Source organism: Loxodonta africana, chromosome 5, assembly GCF_030014295.1.
Source record: "Loxodonta africana isolate mLoxAfr1 chromosome 5, mLoxAfr1.hap2, whole genome shotgun sequence".
NCBI lineage: Eukaryota > Metazoa > Chordata > Mammalia > Proboscidea > Elephantidae > Loxodonta > Loxodonta africana.
In genome coordinates this window covers 35,454,728-35,472,886 of record NC_087346.1, presented here as the reverse complement: position 1 = coordinate 35,472,886, position 18,159 = coordinate 35,454,728, and the positions used below count along the sequence as shown (strand labels likewise).

At 35.3% G+C, this 18,159-nt stretch overlaps 1 protein-coding gene across 7 annotated transcripts in view; it reads right to left on the bottom strand.

The window, feature by feature from the left end:
* ZGRF1 (zinc finger GRF-type containing 1) overlaps nucleotides 1–18,159 on the bottom strand; it is a 103,806-nt gene that overhangs the window by 61,652 nt on the left and 23,995 nt on the right. For 5 of the 7 annotated variants that reach the window (XM_064285425.1, XM_064285423.1, XM_023548597.2 and 2 more), the window contains 3 exons: nucleotides 13,028–13,104; nucleotides 11,481–11,531; nucleotides 9,869–9,946 (listed from right to left, as the gene is read on the bottom strand). In XM_064285425.1, coding sequence (XP_064141495.1) covers nucleotides 9,869–9,946; nucleotides 11,481–11,531; nucleotides 13,028–13,104 — 206 coding nt within the window. Of the gene's footprint in view, nucleotides 1–8,042; nucleotides 8,217–9,868; nucleotides 9,947–11,480; nucleotides 11,532–13,027; nucleotides 13,105–18,159 lie in introns of all 7 variants that reach the window. The other 2 variants (XM_064285427.1, XM_064285424.1) reach the window with 2 other exon arrangements.

Below are 18,159 nucleotides of genomic sequence, written 5' to 3'. Positions count from 1 at the left end.
GGTAAAATAAGAAAGCTTCCAGAAGATAATATGAGCTATCTTTATGACTTTGAGGTAGAGAAACACTTCCTAGAGAAGACAAAAAAGTACTAATCATAAAGAAACAACGGATAACTGTATGACATTAAAAATTATAAACTTCTGGAGGCAGAGCCAAGACGGCAGAATAGACAGACTTTCCAGCGAGCCCTCTTTCCAACAAAGACCCAAAAAAACAAGTGAAACGAGTATATTTGCGACAAGCTTAGAGCCCTGAGCATCAAAGGTAAGCTTAACAAACAAACTGAGTTGCAGGGGAAGGAAGAGACCATTCAGAAGCGGAGAGGAGTTACCAGACATGAATCATGGAAAGCCCTCAGGAACCATTCCCGGAGCTGCGGCAGGCTGGTCCTAGCATTCGGGCGCAGTTTCCTCAGGAAGAAGCAGCCAGCAGCACAGTCTACTCACACCTCTGGAGCCTAAGGAGAACGGCGCTCTCGGCAAATTCTAAGTATGTGCATACATTTTACCGTGCCCCCCCCCACCCCCAAGCTGGCCTCAGCAGCTGAATCCCTGGGCCTGAGATAGACCCTGGTGAGCACGTAGAGCCATCCTCCCCACCTTGGGGAAGGAAAAAATTTGCACTTGGATGAAAAGATAATTTGCTGGCTCCATTAACTGGGGGATCTCAGGACAGAAGCAACTTCTGTCCAGGCATAGACCGTCCGTGGACCTTGAGCAACTTTCCCTTCTGCATGGACCTGTGTGGGCCTATTTTGGGAGAACAGGCCCTTGTTGGCAGACTCCAACCATTTCAGCTGTGCAGTGGAGAGGTAGGTGTTTGATGTTTGACATTGCTTTGCCTATTAAACAAGGTCCTCACCTACCCACAACAGGGACCTAAGGACTGGTGGCCCCACTTGGATAGCGCAGCCACCTGCAACAGGGGCCCAGGGATAACTGGTACCTCCCAGTCCTTACAAAAAAATCTTTGGGTGCCCATGGTCCATCTGCAGAGTCCACCCACCAGCACACTCTAGGGAACAGAGATATATTTTCCTCAGAGACATTTGGGGTTCGGTTCTCAGCCCCATGCCTTGTTCAGAGCGTGACCCCCTGCTGCAATCAGATACGGGTATCTATGCCAAAAACCCTGCCCCCCAAGACTGTAGGACAGAGCCTGTACGACACACTTGATATCAGCTACCTGGAAACCTGAGCTGAATTCATACAAGAAAACTTAATGGAATCCTAGACTCATATACCTGATAACACCTCTAGCCAGCTGGGGACAGGACACCAGAGCTCCAAAGGCGAAAATAATCAAGCTAGCTCACTCAAGCAACCCATAGGGATATACCAAAACAAAACGAAGCAAGCAGCTATGACACAGTAAGCAAGCATAAACTAATACAATAACTTACAGATGGCTCAGAGACAACAGTCAACATCAGGCCACATAAACAAACAGACCATGATCACCTCAACAGGCTCTCAAAACAAAGAACCCAGGGATCTTCTAGATGACAGTGCATTCCTGGAATTACCTGATGCAGAACACAAAAGTTTAATATCAGAACCCTTCAAGACATCAGGAAAGAAATAAGGCAATATGCAGAACAAGCCAAGGAACACACAGATAAAGCAACTGAAGAAGTTAGAAAGATTATTCAGGAACATAATAAGAAGTTTAATAAGCTGGAAAAATAAATAGACAACAATCAGAAATTCGGAAGATTAACAATAAAATTACAGAATTAGACAAGTCAATAGAAAGTCAGAGGAGTAGAACTGAGCAAGTAGAAGCTAGAATTTCTGAACTCGAAGGTAAATCACTTGGCACTAATATATTTGAAGAAAAAGCAGAAAAAAGAACTTTAAAAAATGAAGAAAACTTAAGAATCATGTGGGACTTTATCAAGAGAAATAGCCTACGAGTCATTGGAGTACCAGAACAGGGAGGGATAACAGAAAATACAGAGAAAATTGTTGAAGATTTGTTGGCAGAAAACTTCCCTGATATTGTGAAAGATGAGAAGATATTTATCCAAGATGCTCATCGAACTCCACGTAAGGTAGATGTTAAAAGAAAGTCACCAAGACATATTATAATCAAACTTGCCAAAACCAAAGATAAAGAGAGAATTATAAGAGCAGCGAGGGATAAACGAAAAGTCACCCACAAAGGAGAGCCAATAAGAACAAGCTCGGACTACTCGGCAGAAACCATGCAGGCAAGAAGGCAATGGGATGACATATTAAAAAAAATGAAGGAAAAAAATTGCCTGCCAAGAATCATATATCCAGCAAAACTGTCTCTTAAATGTGAAGGTGAAATTAAGACATTTCCAGATAAACACAAGTTTAGGGAAATCATAAAAATCAAACCAAAACTACAAGAAATACTAAAGGGAGTTCTTTGGCTAGGAAATCAATAATATCAGCTATCAACCCAACACTAGAATACTGGGCAGAGCAAACAGAAGTCAACCCAGATAGGGGAATCCAAAAACACAAAGCAAGATTATTAAAAAAAAAAAAAAGCCCCAAACAGGGTAACAGCAACGTTACTATATAAAAGAAGACAACATTTAAATAATAAAGAGGGACTAAGAAATGTAATCATACACCTTCCATATGGAGAGGAAGATATGGCGATACAAAGAAATAAAAGTTACTTTTAAGTTTAGAAAAATAGGGGTAAATAATAAGGTAGCCACAAAGGAGAAAAACTATCCTACTCATCAAAATAAAATACAAGGGAAAAATACAGACTCAGCAGAAACAAAATCAATAAAAACAAATATAAGGAAAGGACAATATACAAAGAAAATCTACTCAGCACATAAAATCAAGTGGGAAAAAGAAAGTGTCAACAACACACAAAAAAAGACATCAAAATGATAGCACTAAAGTCATACCTATCCATAATTACCCTGAATGTAAATGGACTAAATGCACCAATAAAGAGACGGACAGTGGCAGAATGGATTAAAAAACAAGCTCCATCTATACGCTGCCTACAAGAGACACACCTTAGACTTAGAGACACAAACAAACTAAAACTCAAAGGATGGAAAAAAATATATCAAGCAAACAACAATCATAAAAGAGCAGGAGTGGCAATATTAATTTCTGACAAAATAGACTTTAAAGTTAAATCCATCATAAAGCATAAGGAAGGACACTATATAATGATTAAAGGGACAATACACCAAGAAGATATAACCATATTAAATATTTATGCACCCAATGACAGGGCTGCAAGATACATAAAACGAACTCCATCAGCATTGAAAAGTGAGATAGACAGCTCCACAATAACAGTAGGAGACTTCAACACACCACTTTCGGTAAAGGACAGGACATCCAGAAAGAAGCTCAATAAAGACACGGAAGATCTAAATGCCACTATTAACCAACTTGACCTCATAGATGTATACAGAACACTCCACCCAACAGTAACCAACTATACTTTCTGTTCCAGTGCACATGGAACATTCTCTAGAATAGACCACATATTAGGCCACAAAGCAAGCCTTAGCAGAATCTAAAAAATAAAATATTACAAAGCGTCTTCTCTGATCATAAGGCCATAAAAGTGGAAATCGATAACAGGAAAAGCAGGGAAAAGAAATCAAACACTTGGAAACTGAACAATACCCTGCTCAAAAAACACTGGGATTATAGAAGACAATAAGGATGGAACAAAGAAATTCATACAACCCAATGAGAATGGAAACACTTCCTATCAGAACTTTTGGGACACAGCAAAAGTGGTTCTCAGAGGTCAGTTTATATCAATAAACGCACACATCCAAAAAGAAGAAAGGGCCCAAATAAAAGAATTATCCCTACAACTTGAACAAATAGAAAGAGAGCAACAAATGAAACCAACAGACACCAGAAGAAAACAAATAATAAAAATTAGAGCTGAACTAAATGAAATAGAAAACAGAAAAACAATTGAAAGAATTAACAAGACCAAAAGCTGGTTCTTTGAAAAAATCAACAAAATTGATAAACCACTGGCCAAACTGACAAAAGAAAAAACAGGAGAGGAAGCAAATAACCCGAATAAGAAATGAGAGGGGTGATATTACAACAGACCCTACTGAAATTAAAAGAATAATATCAGACTACAATGAAAAACTATACTCAAACTAATTTGAAAACCTAGAAGAAATGGATGAATTCCTAGAAACACACTACCTACCTAAACTAACACAAACAGAGTTAGAACAACTAAATAGACCCATAACAAAAGAAGACATTGAAAACGTAATCAAAAAACTCCCAACAAAAAAAAAGCCCTGGTCTGGATGGCTTCACTGCAGAGTTCTACCAAACTTTCAGAGAAGAGTTAACACCACTACTACTAAAAGTATTTCAGAGCATAGAAAAGACAGACTATTACCAAACTCTTCCTATGAAGCCACCATATCCCTGATACCAACACCAGGTAAAGACACCACAAGAAAAGAAAATTATAGACCTATATCCCTCATGAATATAAGTGCAAAAATCCTCAACAAAATTCTAGCCAATAGAATTCAACAACATATCAAAAAAATAATTCACCATGACCAAGTGGGATTCATACCAGGTATGCAGGGATGGTTCAACATTAGAAAAACAATTAATGTAATCCACCAAATAAAACAAAAGAAAAGAATCACATGATTTTAGCGATTGATGCAGAAAAGGCATTTGACAAAGTTCAACACTCATTCATGATAAAAACTCTCAGCAAAATAGGAACAGAAGGAAAATTCCTCAACATAATAAAGGGCATTTATACAAAGCCAACAGCCAGTATCACCCTAAATGGAGAGAACCTGAAAACATTCCCTTTGAGATCGGGAACCAAACAAGAATGCCCTTTATCACCACTCTTATTCAACATTGAGCTGCAAGTCCTAACCAGAGCAATTAGGTTAGATAAAGAAATAAAGGGCATCCAGATTGACAAGGAAGAAGTAAAAGTATCTCTATTTACAGATGACATGATCTTATACACAGAAAACCCTAAGGAATGCTCCAGAAAACTACTGAAACTAATAGAAGAGTTCAGCAGAGTATCGGGATACAAAATACACATACAAAAATCAGCTGGATTCCTCTACACCAATAAAAAGAACATCAAAGAGGAAATCAACGAATCAATGCCATTTACAGTACCCCCAAGAAGATAAAATACTTAGGAATAAATCTTACCAGAGATGTAAAAGACTTATACAAAGAAAACTACAGTACACTTCTGCAAGAAACCAAAAGAGGCTTACATAAGTGGAAGAACATACCTTGCTCGTGGATAGGAAGACTTAACATTATAAAAATGTCTATTCTACCAAAAGCGATCCATACATTTAATGCAATTCCAATCCAAATCCCAACCACATTCTTTAATGAGATGGAGAAACAAATCACCAACTTCATATGGAAGAGAAAGAGGCCCCGGATAAATAAGGCATTACTGAAAAAGAAGAACAAAGTGGGAGGCCTTACTTTACCTGACTTTAGAACTTACTATACCACCACAGTAGTCAAAACAGCCTGGTACTGGTACAACAACAGATACCTGGACCAATGCAACAGAATTGAGAATCTAGGCATAAATCCATCCACATATGAGCAGTTGATATTTGACAAAGGCCCCAAAACAGTTAAATGGGGAAAAGGCAGTCTTTTTTAACAAATCTTGCTGGCATAACTGGATATCCATCTACAAAAAAATGAAACAAGACCTATACTTCACTCCACGCACAAAAACTAACTCAAAATGGATCAAAGACCTAAATATAAAATCTAAAACGATAAGGATCATGAAAGAAAAAATAGGGACAACGTTAGGAACCCTAATACATGGCATAAACAGTATACAAAACATTATAAAGAATGTAGAAGAAAAACTAGATAATTGGGAGCTCCTAAAAATCAAGCATCTATGTTCATCCAAAGACTTCACCAAAAGAGTAAAAAGACTACCTACAGACTGGGAAAAAGGTTTTAGCTATGACATTTCTGATCAGCGCCTGATCTCTAAAATCTACATGATACTGCAAAAACTCAACTGCAAAGAGACAAATAACCCAATTAAAAAATGGGCAAAAGATATGAATAGACACTTCACTAAAGAAGACATTCAGGTAGCTAACAGATATATGAGGAAATGTTCACGATCATTAGCCACTGGAGAAATGCAGATCAAAATTACCGTGAGATTTCATCTCACTCCAACAAGGCTGGTATTAATCCAACAAACACAAAATAATCACTGTTGGAGAGGCTGTGGATAGATTGGAACACTTATACACTGCTGGTGGAAATGTAAAATGGTACAACCACTTTGGAAATCAATTTGGCACTTCCCTAAAAAGCTAGAAATAGAACTACCATACGATCCAGCAATCCTACTCCTTGGAATATATCCTAGAGAAATAAAAGCCTTTACATGAACAGATATATGCACACCCATGTTTACTGGAGCACTGTTTACAACAGCAAAAAGATGGAAGCAACCAAGGTGCCCATCAACGGATGAACGGATAAATAAATTATGGTATATTCACACAACAGAATACTATGCATCAATAAAGAACAGTGAGGAATCTGTGAAACATTTCATAACATGGAGGAACCTGGAAGGCATTATGCTGAGTAAAATTAGTCAGTTGCAAAGGGACATATATTGTATAAGAGCACTATCATAAGGACTTGAGAAATAGTTTAACCTGAGAAGAAAACATCCTTTTGTGGTTATGAGAAGGGGGGGGGAGGGTGAGAGAGGGGCATTCACTAATTAGATAGTAGATAAGAACTACTTTAGGTGAAGGGAAAGACAGCACACAATACAGGGGAGGTCAGCACAATTGGACTAAACCAAAAGCAAAGAAGTTTCCTGAATAAACTGAATGCTTCGAAGGCCAGCATAGCAGGGGCAGGGGTCTGGGGACCATGGTTTCAGGGGACATCTAAGTCAATTTGCATAATAAAATCTATTAAGAAAACATTCTGCATCCCACTTTCAAGAGCGGCATCTGGGGTCTTAAGCGCTAGCAAGCAGCCATCTAAGATGCATCAGTTGGGCTCAACCCACCTGCATCAAAGGAGAATGAAGAACACCAACGATATAAGGCGATTACGAGCCCAAATGACAGAAAGGGCCACATGAACCAGAGACTACATCATCCTGAGACCAGAAGAACTAGATGGTGCCGGGCTACAACCGATGACTGCCCTGACAGGGAACATAACAGAGAACCCCTGAGGGAGCAGGAGGGCAGTGGGATGCAGACCCCAAATTCTCATAAGACTAGACTTAATGGTCTGACTGAGACTAGAAGGATCCCGGTGGTCACAGCCCCCAGACCTTCTGTTGGCCCAGGACAGGAACCATTTCCGAAGCCAACTCTTCAGACATGGATTGGACTGGACAATGGGTTGGAGAGGGATGCTGGTGAGGAGTGAGCTTCTTGGATCAGGTGGACACTGGAGACTATGTTGGGATCTCCTGCCTGGAGGGGAGATGAGAGGGTAGAGGGGATTAGAAGCTGGCTAAATGGACATGAAAAAGAGTGGAGGGAGATAGTGGGCTGTCTCATTAGCGGGAGAGTAATTGGGAGTGTGTAGCACGGTGTATATGGGTTTTTGTGTGAGAGACTGACTTGATTTGTAAACTTTCACTTAAAGCACAATAAAAATAATTAAAAAAAAATTATAAACTCTTATTTAACTAAAGACACCATTAAAAGCGAAAAGATAGCCAGAGTGGAGGAAGATATTTGGAAAACATGCAACTGACAATGAGTATACCCACTCCAGTTCCAAAGACCAGGTCATTATGCAAAAGTCAGCATTATGCAAAAATGAAGGCTGATCACAACAGAAAGTACTTTAAATAAAATATTTTTGTGTTACATAGCTTGATCTAAGACATTTTGCTTCTTTTGAATATACTGGACTTCTTTTTAACTTATAACTATATAAAGATTTAGCTAATTATACTCTCTTTAGAGTGTATATGTGATTGGGCAAGATATAACTATAAGAATTACTTTCACCTGCAAGAAGTCAATCTGCATGCAATTTGAAGTTGGAAAACAAGAGTCTGTCATGAAGTTTTCATGCTCAATGCTATCTGGAAACAGACTGCATCCTAGCTGTGAGCTGTGTCCTCTGACCATCACAGCACTAGTAGCTGATCCTTTCACTTGGTGCCCTTGAAACTCAACAAGCTACAGGTAAATAATTAAAAATGAGAACTACATAAGGACATATTGGCATATACATTCACAATGTATATACATAAACAATAATACATAATTCAGCTTTCTATTAAATATTATCTACTGTAAATATTTAATAGAAGTAATGCTGAAAACCAGGAACCCTAAAACAAATGCTAAGAGTAAAATTTTTAGAGTGTATTGATTTAAGTGCATTCAAGTTCAACATTAACAAGTATGAATTATTTTACTATGTGCATAGGAATGAATAAAGTAATAATGGACTAATAAAGCCAGAAAGACTTGGTTGCTTCTTTATGTTTCCACTGTTACACAACTTTCTATTATGCACTTATTACATTGCACTCCAATGAAATCTACTTGTATCTGTATACACACTGTAGTGTAAGCTTCTTAAGGGCAGAGATGTTTTTGTTTTGTTATTACTTATATTTAACATGGTGCTTAGCATATAAGAAGCATGAGCGTGACTCCAATGCAGGCTATGTACCCTCAGAAAAGTTCTTTCATCCAGGCAGAGACTCCATCTGTTCTCACATTTCAAATAGTTTTCTCTGCTGCCCCCTTGAGGGTTCTAGGATTTTTACTCCACACTAGGTGACAAAGCTTACCCACAATATGGAAAAATAAGATTGCCAATACAGCCAAAGGAATGTACATAAAGGATTAACGTATTTCCAAGGGATGGATTAACCAAATGGCAATAATTTATCATCTGAACATGCTCCTATTTTAAAATGAAGATTCTAGATTTGAAAGGAAAATCAAATCCAAAATGCTCCTAACATACGACTTTTGTTGAAAACATTCTTCTGAAATTAAAAATGTATACATTTCAATTTAAACAAGTCTCAACTGTTAAAGACTCTGAATATTTGTTTTGTTTGATGGGGAATGCATATGACCCACAAGCAAATAGGTGCCTTGTCTTCTATGCTGCCAGGTAGATCTCTCTCAGAGGTCTGCTGGGCTTTAGGAACAGCATCACTATTTACAAAAAGCAACCATCTATATGCTGTTGTCTCTATCACTTTTTGATGTGGACTAGATACTTCTAAGGAGCCCTGATGACACAGTGGCTAAAGTGCTTGGCTGCTAACTGAAAGGCTGGAGGTTCTAATCTGCCAGCTACTCCATGGCAGAGAGATGTGGTAGTAAAGAGTACAGCCTTGGAAACCCAATGAGGCAATTCTACTCTGTCCGACAGGGTAGCTATAATCGGAATTCAGCTCCATGGCAACAGGGTTTAGATAGTACTATTTAGAGCTTAAGTTACATACTCTTCTGTATATTCAGTCAGAAGTAGAAGTGGTGGAGTAGACTATAATTTTGTTCTTCACAGAACATTCATTAATTGTACTTTACATGGCTTTGTGTCTATCCCTAGGGTATCCTATATATATATATATATATACGGATACTGCATACACTGCATTATTAGCTCATTACTAGCAGAGAAAAGATTCAAGACCAAAAAAAGGTGATAGGAGTCATTAAATACTTAGTTTCTCTTGTTCTTAAAAATGATGCTAATTCATTATGCTCACTAACCTTCTGCCTATGAAAACTCTGATACTCGTGGAGATAAATAACAGGAAAATACAGTGGGTTCAAAAATCACAGATCTTCATAAATTTTACCTTAGGGTTACTGGTCTCTATTTGTTTAGGAATAACAGCTAGAAAAGGATTCTTTTCTTCACTTCCCAAGGTAAAGAACTAGGATAAAATATCAATAAGTACAATAGTTAGGATAGCTTTGCAGGTGGTTCATAAGTTTGATGGAAAAAAATACTCCCAAACTTAAAAAGTTATGTTTGCCCTTGAAAATATGTTTAAGGTCATCTTCATCTTGCTTCTCCCTCTATATGTGTATGCATACGTGTGTGTGTGTATATATATATATATATATGATGAAGAAGTGCTCTAGCAGATAGGGTACTATGCTAACTAATTTTTAAAACCCAACACATTAGAAAATTCAGATTCTAAAATTTTAACTGAAGTTTTTAACACTAGAAAAATTGCTTGGGTATATAATAAATCACACATCAAACCTAATACTTCTGCAAGGGAAGATGATTTAATTTAAAAATTTGCATGAAATCAAAGGAGAAAAAAATTGTAAACTGGATAACAAAAAAGAATGAATCATCTTTCTAACAATCATAAAACAGAAGATATATACAGTAGTAACTAGTCATTTTTAGTTCAAGTAACTATATAAAATGACTATTTTTTATATGAATTAGATTGGCTTAAAAAATGAATTCAATTGTAGTACTTCTTTTTTTTACATTTAAGAAATATGGAGAGAAAAATACTTTCTCAGAAGAGGTAGTGTAATTCTTCAAATAATGATACTACATATAAGCTCAACTGCCAACCAAGTAGTTCCTGAAAACTTTCATCTCATATTTTAGAAACAGAATTTTTTAACATAATGAGTTTTAAAAATTGATTACCATAGTACTTTCACGGATAAAATGGCTCCTTCGTTATGTGTAGCTAATTATACTTACAGAAATAAGGCAGGGGTGGCATTAAGTGTACTTTCCAAGAGCACCCTAACTTTAAGTTTTAGAAGTTCCTTCCACCACCAATATACATAAACAGGTTGTTTCTGAGAGTTGTGGGAGGAAAGAGCTGTTGCAAAAGTGCAAATGCACTCCTATTTTAATGTTAAAAACAGATATAATTTTTCTTTCAAAAGAATGTACGGCCTATTTCATTACTGTGAGATTACATGTAATTGTTAACAACGTGAGATATTTTAAATGACGACTCATTCTAGTGGAAAAAAATGATGGGGTTTATTTGCAGTTTATACTTTATAATAACTGTCGTATAAAAAGTTTAACCCCTATTTTTCCAAGGAAAAATAACAATAAGAAAGTGATCATTGTTAGGCTAAATTATGCAGTTGCTGGTTATTTATGAATTTATATACTTGATTTTGGGTTAAAAACGACAAGTCACCACAACACAGATTTTGTTTTGTTCTGTTCTGTGTCTGGCAACAGAGCTGCAGATTCAACTCTCAGTGACAATTCTTGGCTTAATTTACAAAGTCAGCTTTAGGATGAAGGATTTGTTATTTAACCAAACCATACTAAGCGCACAGGACATTTCTACAAAAGACAGCAGGCCAGATTAGGGGTAACTATTAATGAGTTTGAAAGCTGACAATATACAATGCAAACTTAAAAATTATATAATTTCTGGTCACTTTGTATTTTAAAAGATAACTTACCTGCAAGGACTCAAGTGGCTCATTCAGTTCAACTTCACTTTCTTTCAGCATCTTAGGAATAGAAGAACACCAAAAGGCAATTGTAATTTATAAAACACAAATGTAAATTTTCAATAGATACAAGTAATACACAAACGTCACCACTCACAATCCAAAAAATAAAGGCTAAAATGTTAATAACATACTATTAACATTTAGCAAGAATTTAAAAGGCTCTTAACAGTACTGGGAAGAATGAAGTGAAATAAACGTTCGTATTGTAAAATATTAAAATTTTAGACTTGGCAATACGTATCAAGAATAAACAATCAATTCTACTTCTGACAATCAAATATAAAGAAATAGTTTAAATAATGATTTATGTACAAAAACACTTACTCAAGTATTATTTATAACAGTAAAATGCTGGAAACCACCAAAATATCCAAAATAGGAACTTTCTATCAAAAGTATAGGGTAGCCATATGATGGAATGTTAAGCAATCTTCAAAAGGTATGTTTAAGAAGATGTTTTAATAATGTGAAAAAATATGATACAAAGGGGAAAGACTATACCGTATACTTACCAATCTAACCATATTTTTAAAAATAGGCAAAGAAAAAGCTGGAAATGGTAATATTAATAATGAATATCTCTGGGTGGGTGATAGGGTAAGTTTTATTTTTTCTTCACCTTTTTTTTTGCTATTTAAAAAGGAAGAAAAATCAAGGTTATTGGAGAGGGAAAAAAAAAAAAAAAGACCAGTAATATGAAAAATAAAGATGCAAATAAAACATTTCATTTCCTTTCACATATGTCCACTAGAAAGGGCTATGCCACATAATGAAAGAACTGTCCCTTCAAAAATGCTAGTGGCATCCTCACTGAGAAACACTAATCCAAACTATTGCAAAATTCCAGTTCATCCTAGTTAGCAGTACTTGTTTTTTATATTACTACCACGGTCCTCAAACCGTGCATCAAGGTACCCTGAGGTACACAGTGTTTTAATTTTGAGGAGAACAGAGTCTCAATTATCTGTTGGACACTGAATGAATTAAGTCAAAGGAGTTCTGTTTCAACATTAGACTTTATTTCATTTCTTTTTATGGCATCATGTCTTCGTGAAGCTGGGCTTGAGGAGGTTGCCAAAATAAAAAGCATTTCCTGTGGGAAAATCAATGTTGAACAAGAAATGGAGTGATGTTGTCTCATCTATTCCAAGGTTTGAGAAGTTGTGCAGTGCCCAATAGATGCACTCATTCCATTAGTAAGTAACTGTGTTCATTTAAAAATAAAATGCTTACTAAATTATTAGGGTATAAATACCTACTAAACCCACTAAAAAATACTAAGTTGTTAAATACTACCTATTAACTATTTAATAAAAAGAACTGTAAGTTATTTCTTCTGGCCCAAGGATGCTGTGAAAAAGTACTGAAATACAAAAGGGCCATGAACTGAAATAGCTTGGGAACCTCTATATTAGTATAATTCCATTAAAAATTACAGACTATGCCATAGCAAACTACAAGAATATACTGATAGAAAAAAAAAAATTTTTTACCTGTTGAGGAGAATCCTGGTTCAGACGAGGAAACTTTGGTATAGCTTGTGAAACTACTGTAGTAAGTGGTTTCCAAGCTATAATGCACAAAAATCAAATTACATACATCATTAGCCATATAGTAGCGTTCTAAAAATTTGTTTTAACTGAAAGAAACAAGGAATATAACTTAAATTTTAAAATGAGGCAAAACACTGATAACTGAATCTGGATTGTGGTCTACGGGGGATTTTCTCTGTGTATATTTGAACAGTTTTATGATTAAAAAAATTAGAATGAAAGTCTTTTTGGTTACTTTCTAAGGCAGCAGTAGGGATGTTTCCTTCTCTTTTTTACAAACTAACTGAAAAATACATACTGAAACAATAGCTAACAACCTACACTAAACATGAAATACTGACCAATTATAAGGGGCAAGAAAGGCAAGTTCACCACGACACTGTTGCTTTGTGCAGCCACAGAAAAAGAAAAGGCATTTCTGGATCTATCTTAAATCTGTTTGGCTATGGCTTGCGAAAGAATTTATATTCATTTATTCACTAAACAATTATTTTCAAAGCATTCATGGAAAAGGAGGGATACAGGAGACAAATAAATTACATAAGTAAAATGAAACCTGTTGCTGTGAAGTTGATTCTAACTCATAGTGACCCTATAGGACAGAGTAGAACTGACCCATAGTGTTTCCAAGCAGCAGCTGGTGGATTCGAACTGCTTACCTTTTAGTTAGCAGCTGAGCTCTTAACCACTGCACTACCAAGGCTCCATAAATACATATTTTTTAATTAAGCCAGGTAAATTCAGATTGTGATACAAAAGGGTAATGTATCAAAAAGTGCTATAACAGACAGTGATTTTTAGATAGGGTAATGAGGAAAGGCCTCTTATGGGAAGCAACATTTAAGCTGAGACAAGAAAAGACCAGCTATGCCAGGGTGAAAATACTCAGGCAAAAGGCAGAGCAAGTACAGAGACTCTGAGGCAGGAAGGTTGGTGAGCCTATGAAATGAAAAGGAGGACAGGGTGGCAAGACCATACCACTTCACCAAGTATCCTTTTATAAAATAGGATTTTTTTCCTTAAAAGAAAAAGTACATACTCAATAATTTCAAATTCTCCTAAATCACAAAAAGATTATTTTAAAGTGATTCTTACTGCAAAAAAAATTATAACTATATCGGATGCAAACTTCATTTTTAGGCAATTGTTATTTCTGGTTTCATAATTTTCCTGTTAAAATTCAGAATAAATTAAATGAAACAAAAATAAATGGATTTTGGAACTTGACGTTATTTCTAAAAAGAGCTTTAAAAAAGCACTGGGTGAAAACTGATATATTCTCTTACTGAGTTCACTCCAGAATAAAATTCTAAATTAATATTTTCTAAGCTATAGTCAAAAGCTGTAACATAATGGAGATTTTTTTTCAATACTTCACACATTCTAAATCAATGGTAAAATTAATTCTTCTTTAATTTTGTATTAAGTAAACTCCATGAAATTATTTCTTTTATATCCCAATAAATAGATTCAATTTTCTTAAATTCTCTCAAGAAAACCAATTTAATCCTTTTCAGGGAAATCTATTTATTTCAAGAAAAAACTTCTCTTTTCCAATTTAATGAGAGAAAAGAACAAATTGTAAAATTATTCCCCAAAATTAAATTCTCTGGTTGTTAAATTCTCATATTATAAATTTATATCTTTATATAGTTATATAATTATACCTAGCCACCTTTATTTTTCATTGAAGCTGTTTTCTTATTTTTAATTTTTTAGAAAATAAACTCTAACATTTGTCATCAAGTTAATGACATTTTAACAAAACATGTTAGTAGATACAATAACATATCCATGTTTCTCAGAAATCCCTTGAGATATCCAAATAAGATTCAATTTAAACTTTTCTTTGAGAGTATCTTTAATGCTTGTTCATTCACACTCACGTGTGTTAATATTTATTATTTCATCCTTAAAAATGCAATGTTGTTGGCAACATACCATAAACAAAGCCAAAAGACCAATATATACTAAAAGAAAATATCTGCAACACATATCTCAGACAAAGACCTAATATCCCTAATAAGAAAGAACTACAAAACAAGGGGCATAAAAAGACCAAATACTCATTAAAAAACTGGATAAAAGGTTAGAACAGATACTTCATGAAAACGGATATACAAATGATGCTTAAACACACAAAAAAAGCTTCTCAATTTCACTTGTTGTAAGATAAACAAAAATTTTAAATACACTAAAATATCATTCTTACCTATCTGATTGGCAAAAATTCAAAAGCTTGGCAACACACTATTGACATAGTTGTGGAGAAGGATACTCTTATACGTTGCTGGTAGGAGTGAGAAAATTGTGTACTCCCTTTAGAGGAGATTTGGGGATATCTAACAAAACTACCCATCTGTTTATGCATTTATCAGCAATCCTACTTTTAGGGATTTACCCCGAAGATACACCTACAAAAATATGAAAACAAAACAAACAATGAAAAAGCCCAGATATATAAGGATGTATACGGAGCTGCTGATTTTTGCAAACAGCAATACAGGTAGGATAAACTGATCACCTATACAACAGGTGGGCAAGAATGGTATGGAAAGCATAGGGAAGGGATCTGAGTATCTGTTTTTTTATGGCTTTGCCTTTTGAACTATGTTAATGCTTTACATAGTCAAAAAATGAAAATAAATCAACAACGATGGGAGGAAAAGTTCTAATACTGAATATAAACAATGCAACTAACTACGTTTATATCAAATGATAACATAATCAAACTAAAAAAAAAAAGTAACCCATATAACTTTTGAAAATAATAAGCTACACTTCCAGTAAATAATTCTAAAACTTTACAAACTTGTAAAAGTTTTTGTCAGCAGTGGTATTGGTGTAACAAGAAACTATTTTGTGTGTATTGTATTGTTGTTGTCGTTAGGTGCCATCCAATTGGCTCCAACTAACAGCAACCTTACGTATAACAGAACTAAACGTTGCCTGTTCCTGTGCCATCCTCACAATCTGTGTTTACTGTACAACAGAGTAAGTAAATATAACGATGTTGTTGGGAACCAGGGTCCTTTCTCACTATTGGAATAGAGAAACACAACTATGGAATGGAGGAAAGAGAGAAAGAACTCTGTGGTATGAGATTAGAATTAGAGGTATCAATATGAAGTCACAATTTTTTTTTAAAACAGTATTTCCTAGCATGTGTCCAAAAATGAATAAAGATAGGAATGGATTGCATAACACAGAGTAAGAAAAGATCCATAAGCCCATCTGATATGAAGAAATAACAAAATAAAGTGTGTAGGGGGCTGTAAGGGAAGATTTTCTTTACAGTAGGATATCACTTATAACAAATGTAGGAAGAATGAAAATCAACAGTTTACAGTTTCCATGATAGTAACTGACTCAGGCAAGAATCATCGATGTGTGCTAAAACTGTGTAGTGTAGACAGTTGGCAACAGGATATTCATAGCCTCAAAACATCACTCCACAGAGTACTTATTGATTGCAAAAGGAAAGATGCAGTACCTCTAAAATGGAGATATCCGGCAGACACCAAATGATCCAATTTAACATTACAAACAATGGGACAAAATGGCATAATATGTCCTCTGGTATGATGCCCTAAGAACACTACAATCTACAAAACAATTGGCCTGGATCCCATTTCTGGTCAGTCAAAAAAGACAGAATATAAAAGTTAAAAGGTTGAGAATTTTTCTAGATAAAAGGAAACAGAAGCAACATGACAAATAAATGCAATGTGATACTTAACTGGATTCTGGTTGGAGGGAGGGGTTAGCTGTAAAGGACATTATTGGGACAATTGGGGAAATTGAATATAGACTGTATATTTGATAATAGTATTGTTATCACTGTTAAATTTTAGGTGATATCTGCTGAAGTAACTAGAGGTTTAATGTAGTGGTATCTAGAGTTAACTCTCTAATGGCTCAGAAAATTTATAAGTGAATACCAATGAGGTCTACTTACATAATACATATTGGGTTCAGAACAAAAGGCTTAATATAAGCTGTTGTCCCTAAAGAATCAGTACTAATCTGTTGAGAGAAATACCAGTTTCACAACTGTGATGAACATCTATTGTCGTTCCAAACCTTTATATATCCTCTAGAACTGTGATATCCAAAACAACAATCACTAGCCACATGTGACTATTAAGCAGTGTGGGTTGTCTAACTTGTGATGTGCTGTAAGAGTAAAACACACACTGAATTTTAAAAACTTAGTATAAAAAAGAAGACAAAATATCTCATTAATAATTTTTATATTGGTTACATGTCGAAATGATATCTTGGATATGCAGAATTAAAATATATTATTAAAATTGATTTCACTGGTTTCTTTTAATTTTTAAAATGTGCTATGGGAAAATTTAAAATTATACTTGTAGCTCACCAGATAGTTCTATTACAGTGCTGCTCTAGAAGTTTCATTGTATTATGGTCATGGTTTTAATTTAAAACACTACCTTCTATTCTAATCGAGGCTTACTTCTTAGCCACAAATACATTTAATATAGTACAAACTTATATTCTCTAAGGAAATGGACTGTAGGCTTAATTGTATCCATGAACTACTGTCTCCTTCACCAGGAGACCAGAAATGGATGGTGACCAACTACCATTATTGAACATTTCAATAAAGGAGTCAACAGATAGCTCCTGATCAAAAGGAAGAAAAATGTGAAACAGAAATTCAAGTTCTCATGGAAACCAGACTTACTGGATCCATTGAGACCAGGAGAATCCCTGAATTCATTGCCTAGAAACAATTTTTAAACCTTGAATCAAAACTATCCCATGAAGTCATTTTCAAAATAACAACACTTTAGTTCAATTAGTAAGGAATGTTTGCCTTGTGTATTGTGCTCTTTTAAAGAATTATCTACATGACACCAAACTGACAACAGTAACCCTAAAGCACAGATGAGAGGTTTAAGGGGCAGAGAGTCTAAGTTAATGGTGGTGAAACAACATGGGCAGAGACAGTGAGGATGATGATACAATGTGATGTACGCAAGCTTTGGCAGTGAACTGCACATATAAAAACTACTAAACGGATGTATGTTTTGCTGTTTTTATTT